The sequence below is a fragment of the Macrobrachium nipponense genome, chromosome 23 (assembly GCF_015104395.2).
Source record: "Macrobrachium nipponense isolate FS-2020 chromosome 23, ASM1510439v2, whole genome shotgun sequence".
In the NCBI taxonomy this organism is placed as follows: Eukaryota; Metazoa; Arthropoda; class Malacostraca; order Decapoda; family Palaemonidae; genus Macrobrachium; species Macrobrachium nipponense.
In genome coordinates, this window is record NC_061090.1 from 49,945,589 (window position 1) to 49,953,088 (window position 7,500).

The 7,500-nt window shown below is 37.1% G+C and overlaps 1 protein-coding gene across 1 annotated transcript; it reads left to right on the forward strand.

Moving 5' to 3' along the window:
- The first annotated feature begins 3,302 nt into the window (after positions 1-3,302).
- Positions 3,303-5,640, forward strand: LOC135197843 (uncharacterized). The gene is made up of 5 exons (XM_064225021.1): positions 3,303-3,773; positions 3,896-4,880; positions 4,925-5,095; positions 5,141-5,242; positions 5,384-5,640. Exons 1-5 carry the CDS (start codon positions 3,303-3,305, stop codon positions 5,638-5,640), a joined length of 1,986 nt encoding a protein of 661 aa, XP_064081091.1.
- Positions 5,641-7,500: the final 1,860 nt, after the last annotated feature.

Sequence of the window (7,500 nt, forward strand, 5' to 3'; positions counted from 1 at the left end):
TATATATATATATATATATATATATATATATATATATATATCTAATAAAAGGAGCCCATAAAAACACCGAAATGTAGAGAGAAAAGTACTATATTTCAGAGACTGCTGTCTCTCTCTTCAGGTATATGAATGAGAAAAGTTTACAGAAAAGGTGGTATTTATACCAAGAGATCCGTCTACAAGTAAGCCAATTTAGGTCACCCCCGCTGATAATCTTCCTTTAATCTTCTAAGCGTTGGTTGAATGAAAACTTCGTCGACGACATCTGAAATCCACGCGCCTTTTGAGATGTTCATTACCTGCTTCCTCTTTTAGTTAAGGCCGATTCCATCATTTGACTCTTGTACCGGCAGTTGCTGCTATAAATTACACGTGACAAATTCCAGGTTATTCTATGGTTATGTTCATTTATATGGTTGAAAATAGCCGAGTTCTGTTTTCCATACCTAACTGACCGTGTGTTGTATTAATCTCTGGGGAAGTGATTTACCTGTAAATCTGATGTAAGATTGGTCACAGTCCTGGCATGGGATCTCATAGACCCCAGAGTCTTTGGGAGATGTCTTTTGTTGGACGTTAATCAGGGATTTGGCTAAGGTGTTTGGGTAGGTAAATGCAAAAGGGTTGGATTTCCCAAGGGTGTGGGTTACTCTCTTAATCGTCTCCAGGTGAGGAATTTTTATTTTATTGTTGGGTGTGTCTCTGGTCTTGTCTTTAGGGGGTCGGTAGAAAATTACGTTTGCTTTTTGAATTGCTTTCTCAATTATATGGTCAGGATACTTTAAAGACGAAAGTTGCTTGTGAATTAGTTCAAATTCTTTTTCCAGGAAATCTGGGGAACAAATTCGTAAGGCTCTTAAGAATAGGTTGCTAGCTACACCTATCTTGATAGTAATGTCGTGATAGCTAAAGTAGTGAATATATGAAAGTGAGAACGTTGGTTTTCTGTATATGGTAAATTTGTATTCTGTCGTGTCTCTGATTATTAAAACATCAAGAAAAGGAATTTTGTTGGCTGTTTCCCATTCAACTTTAAATTTGATGCTGGGCACTAATGTGTTTAATTTTGAGAGGAATTCATTAAAATTACCCCACTTATTATCCCACAAAATGTAGGATATTATCCACGTATCTCATCCACAGCATGTTTTTGGGTTTTATTGCATTTATTACTGTAGTTTCAAAGTATTCCATGTACAGATTGGCTAAAACAGGACTTAAAGGACTACCCATACTACACCCGAATTTTTGCTTGTAGAATGATTCCCCGAATGAAAATACGTTATTAGATGCACATGATTCAACTAACTTTATTATTTTGTCAAGCGCCAATGGGAAATGATCTGAATAGGGGGATAATTTTTCCCTTAAAAACTGAAGAACGTCCTGTACTGGTACTTTTGTGAATAGGGAGTCTACGTCAAGGCTTAAAAGTTTTATGTTGTGAAGTGGTATATGTGCTTCTCTGAATTTGTGACAAAAATATTCCGAATGTTTAATGTGACTGGGAGAAAAAGTGCCTAAAAAAGGAGAAAGGAGGCCGGCTAAACCATTTAAAAATTTTGTAATTGAAAGCTCCGGCGCATGAAACGATGGGTCTGAATGGAAGATTGTCTTTGTGAGTTTTGGGAAGGCCATAAAAGTAGGGTAATTTAGCATTAATTACTTTAAATTTCTCTAATAGTTCAATACTCTTTTTGTCTTGGCCAATTAATCTCAAACGGCGCGTGGATTTCAGATGTCGTCGACGAAGTTTTCATTCAACCAACGCTTAAGAAGATTAAAGGAAGATTATCAGCGGGGGTGACCTAAATTGGCTTACTTGTGGACGGATCTCTTGGTATAAATACACCTTTTCTGTAAACTTTTCTCATTCATATACCTGAAGAGAGAGACAGCAGTCTCTGAAATTGAAATATAGTACTTATCTCTCTACATTTTGGTGTTTTTATGGGCTCCTTTTATTAGATGGAATTCTGTTGTTACAGAACATTTTTACTAGTCATATATATATATATATATATATATATATATATATATATATATATATATATATATATATATATATATATATATATATATATATATGGCTAGTCGTGAGAGGACCTGCCCTCAAGCTAGAAAACTACAGGTTTTTAAAAGTGGAGTTTCGCATCCATAGATCATAAATTTAGACACACAAAATATAGTACTTGGTGATACATTTTCCTTTCTAAAAAATTAGGGTTATTGCTGCTGAAGTAACTATCTGTCCTATAAGAGTCATTCAACAATCTAGTTGTATTCCCAGCGGGTGGGTATAGTGTCTTCACCGGTAATATATCTGTCTATCCATTTATTTAACCATCTACTGTCCTTCTCTCTTTTTTTTCAGTTCTTTAAATTCCTCTCCTGTTGATTTATCTATTTAATACCTCTGAAGATCCACCCACCACCCAGGACTGTTCAATCGCCGGAGATGTAGATACTGATCGTTTTTCACTGCTGAAGAACAGTGACCCGCCCGTGCACGAGTGGGTCATATATTCTGGAGATTGATACCCCGCTATTCATCTCGCTGACAGCAACTCGGGATCATTCGGAGAACTTTTTCTCCTGCTAGAGGTCAAACATTGACCTTCCGTTAACTCGAGTTTTATTTCATTGTTTATTTATTGATTGGTTATTTTCGATAATTTCGAGACACCTTCTTTTCGTTCATATTCTATTATTTATTTTTTTAGAACAGTTGTTCCTTTATAATAATAATAATATAATAATAATGATAATAATAATAATAATAATAATAATAATAATAATAATAATAATAATAATAATAATAATTGTTGAATTTAGAAAGGTGGTTTTCTGCATATTTACTTGAGAGAAGTTTTCTTATAGTGTACCTGAAATAGCACTGCCACACTGCCATTTTCTTTCATACACTCAGGTTCCAATGTTTTTTCTGTTTTTTGTTTATTAAGTGTTTCCTCCTGTTTTCTTACTTGAAGTGTACATTGAAGTACAAGTAATTTAATATTTGGTATTTACTAGTCAATACATTTATGAGTATGAATTTAGCAACTAATTTTGCACAATGTACCTGTTGTTATGTTTACTTAAGAGTTAAGTTGTTCTAATAAAATTAGATTTCACAACACAAACATGGTGTTTCCTTGAGCCAGGCGATCTCCTCAATTCCTTTACCTTCCTGCACGATGTGGGCTTAAAGAAACCCCCACATTTTGGTGCCCAGACCCCGTGAACACTCCCTCTAAGAAGATAGCTAAGTAAGTTGCGCAGTGAAGTTAAGGAGGACAAGGATGACATGTCGAGGGTGGGTGACGAGAGCTTCCAAGGTTCTGAGTGACCTTCTGGAGTCCTCCACCACAACCATTAGTCAATTTGAGTACGCCATCAAGGAATACGACCAAGAAGCAATAGAAATTGATGTAGCTGAAGAAGAACTAGAACAACTTTTGGATGAAGCCCATGAGTTTAGACCAAAAAGTGTGCAGCCTAGGATACAAGCTGAAGACCAGATAAGGAAGTTAGCAGCAGCAGCAGTGGGTCCTGGCTCTAAAGCTGGCAGTATTAGTGGACAGTCTTCATCTCAAGAATCAGATGTCACCAACGTCAAGTTACCCAAGCTGGAACTGCCAAAGTTTAGTGGCGAAGTGACCCAATGGCAGTCCTTCTGGGATCATTATACTTCCCACATCGATGCAACAGACCTTCCAGTGATCAGTAAGTTCACCTATTTGCTGTCTTTGCTGGAGGGAGATGCCAAGAATGTAGTGAAGGGACTAGCCCATACCAGTGCTAATTACCCGGTTGCTTCAATTTACTGAAGGAACGCTACTACAAGCCAGAAAGGATTATTTTTGCTCATGTCCAGGCATTGTTAAATGGTCAGGTCAACATTAATGTCAGCGGACCAAAGGGTGTAGCACAGCTGTGGAAATTACGAGATGACATTCTAATACACATCCGCAGTTTGGAGGCGCTAGGCGTCACTGGAAAACAGTGTGAAGTGTTTCTTACACCTATCATCCTCTCTCGTTTGCCCAGTGAACTGCGGCTAGAGTGGGCCAGGGATGGTGATGGACATGAGAGTGATTTAGATTGGTTATTGACATTCTTAGACAAGGAAATTTCAAGATTAGAAAGGTCTGAAGCCTTTAAGGGAAAGAGTAGTAGTGAGGAAAAGAAAATTGAAAGTAAGAGTTCTAAAGACAAGGTGTACTCAACCGCAGCCCTTCATGCTTCGTCCAAGCAAGAAAACACTATGTGCAGTTTCTGTGGCAAGAAACACAAATCAGAAAACTGTTTTGGTGTTCTAGAATTGAGTGGGAAAGAGCGAGGTGAAAAAATAAGAAGTTTAGGCCTATGTTTCAAGTGTTTGAAGAGTGGACACATGTCAAGAGAGTGTAAAGCTCGTACAAGGTGTACAAAGTGTAACGGTGCCCACTCTACCTTAATGTGTGGTGTTAGACTGGAAATTAACCTAAAGAAGGAAGAAAGTGATGCAAAGGTAGGTGCTGTTGGCATTGACAAGCTTGGTGATGTGGCACTTCTGACAGGGCAAGGTGGTAACTGTACCATTTTACAGAAAGCCAAAGTTCAAGTGAGTGGTAGTGATGGTACTGTTGTCACTGCTCAGGTAATGTTTGATAATGGTGCAGACAGATCATATGTTAGTAGCAAATTTGTGAAGAAGTGTAAACCACAGTGGATCACTAGTGCACCTATGCCATACTCTAGTTTTGGGGGTCATAGTAGTGGAAAAAATGAACACAGAAATGTTTATGAGTTAAAGTTGTGGGACTCTGACAAGAAATTGGTACCATATCATTGGCTGGCGGAGATTCCCAGAAATGTCAGCCCTTGGGTAGGCCTTTGTAACCATATTCCGTGCTTAACTCTTTTTCTCATGTTGCATTAGCTGATGATTACCACCATGATTCTCCCATTGAGATTGATACACTGATTGGTCTAGATTTCTACTGGGCACTGATTTCTCCTGAAGATGCCTTCCAAATTAACCATGTTGTAGCCATGAAGTCTGTCTTTGGTTATGTCTTGAGTGGCAGGCTGTATGAAACCACTCGCACTTGTACGTATTCTGTACCACAATTATTGTGTATCTCCTCTGTTTCAGATTCAGATTTGTGTAAGTTTTGGGATCTGGAAACTGTAGGGGTTAAGCCTTGGGAACTTGTTGAAAGTTATAGTGAGACTAAAGTTTTCAAAGAATTTGAGAGTACTGTGAAGTTTGTGAATGGTCGCTATGAGGTTGCACTGCTATGGAAGGATGATTCTGCTAAAGAAAATAAAAACGTTTTTTTTTTTGAATAATGAAGTCATAGCCCATAAAAGGTTAAGTAACCTAATGGTAAGTTAGAACAAAATAAGGAGCTTAAGAAAGATTATCAAAAAGTGTTTGATAGTTATGAGTCTGATCACATGATAGAAGAGGTACCAAGGCAGGAAATTTCAGGTGTGAATCCTGTGTACTATATGCCTTATCGTCCAGTAGGGAAGTTAAGCAGTTCAAGTACTAAGATAAGGCCTGTGTTTGATGCCTCTTGTTACAATGGTGTTTCCTTGAGCCAGGCGCTCTCCTCAATTCCTTTACCTTCCTGCACGATGTGGGCTTAAAGAAACCCCCACAATAATAAAATAATAATACATTGCATTTGAAAACAAGACTTGTGTTTGTGTAGGCGATTTTTCAGTTTTGTCTTCTTGTCTGTGTGTTTGTAATTTGAAATATACAATTATTTTGATATGTTCATTACATGATTTGTTTTCCATTTTTATCTATTAGCCTGCAATTATTCATTTCGGTGATATAATACACGTCAGGCCTTAGTCTGTAAAGTATATGTGGCATTTTACTTAACTTCTGAACACCCTTCTGTGGAAGCACAAATGTTCTTGGAAAAGAAATTTAAATAAATAAAGAGTAGTAAAAGCACACTTTATATCACCGAAATGAATAATTGCATGGAAATAGATAAAAAATTGAAAAAATCATGTAATGAACTTACTAAAATGATTTTTTATTTCAAATTACAAACAGACAGACCAGAAGAAACGACTGAAAAATCGCCTACACAAACGCAAGTCTTCTTTTCAGACGCAATGTATTATTATTATTATTATTATTATTATTATTATTATTATTATTATTATTATTATTATTATTATTATTATTATTATTATTATTATTATTATTATTATTATTATTATTTATTTATTTATTTATTTATTTATTTATTTATTTATTTATTTATTTATTTATTTATTTATTTATTTATTTATTTATTTATTTATTTATTTATTTATTTATTTATTTTATTTTATTTTTTTTTTTCTTTATCAGTCCTCCAATCGACTGGGTGGTATTTATAGTGTGGGGTTCCGGGTTGCATCCTGCCTCCTTAGGAGTCCATCACTTTACTTACTATGTGCACCGTTTCTAGGATCACACTCTTCTGCATGAGTCCCGGAGCTACTTCAGCCTCTAGTTTTTTCTAGATTCCTTTTCAGGGATCTTGGGATCGTGCCTAGTGTTCCTATGATTATGGGTGCCATTTCCACTGGCATATCCCATATCCTTCTTATTTCTATCTTCATATCTTGATACTTATCCATTTTTTTCCCTCTCTTTCTCTTCAACTCTGGTGTCCCATGGTATTGCGACATCAATGAGTGATACTTTCTTCTTGATTTTGTCAATCAACGTCACGTCTGGTCTATTTGCACGTATCACCCTATCTGTTCTGATACCACAGTCCCAGAGGATCTTTGTCTGATCGTTTTCTATCACTCCTTCAGGTTGGTGCTCGTACCACTTATTACTGCAAGGTAGCTGATGTTTCTTGCACAGGCTCCAGTGGAGGGCTTTTGCCACTGAATCATGCCTCTTTTTGTACTGGTTCTGTGCAAGTGCCGGACATTTGCTGCTATGTGGTTTATGGTTTCATTTTTCATATTGCACTTCCTACATATGGGAGAGATGTTATTTCCGTCTATCGTTCTTTGAACATATCTGGTTCTTAGGGCCTGATCTTGTGCCGCTGTTATCATTCCTTCAGTTTCCTTCTTTAGCTCTCCCCCCTGTAGCCATTGCCACGTATCATCGCTGGCTAGTTCTTTAGTCTGTCTCATGTATTGTCCGTGCATTGGTTTGTTGTGCCAGTCCTCTGTTCTGTTTGTCATTCTCCTGTCTCTGTATATTTGTGGGTCTTCGTCTACTTTTATTAGTCCTTCTTCCCATGCACTCTTTAGCAACTCGTCTTCACTGGTTTTCAGATATTGCCCCAGTGCTCTGTTCTCGATGTTGACGCAGTCCTCTATACTAAGTAGTCCTCTCCCTCCTTCCTTTCGTGTTATGTATAGTCTGTCCGTATTTGCTCTTGGGTGTAGTGCTTTGTGTATTGTCATATGTTTCCTGGTTTTCTGATCTTTGCTGTGGAGTTCTGCCTTCGTCCATTCCATTATTCCTGCGCTGTA

Coding starts and splice junctions, on each gene's coding strand:
- LOC135197843 (XM_064225021.1), top strand. CDS start 3,303: ATGACATGTCGAGGGTGGGTGACGAGAGCTTCCAAGGTTCTGAGTGAC. Junction 4,881..4,924: donor CAGCCCTTGGGTAGGCCTTT/GTAACCATATTC, acceptor ATGTTGCATTAG/CTGATGATTACCACCATGAT. Junction 5,096..5,140: donor GTATGAAACCACTCGCACTT/GTACGTATTCTG, acceptor CCTCTGTTTCAG/ATTCAGATTTGTGTAAGTTT.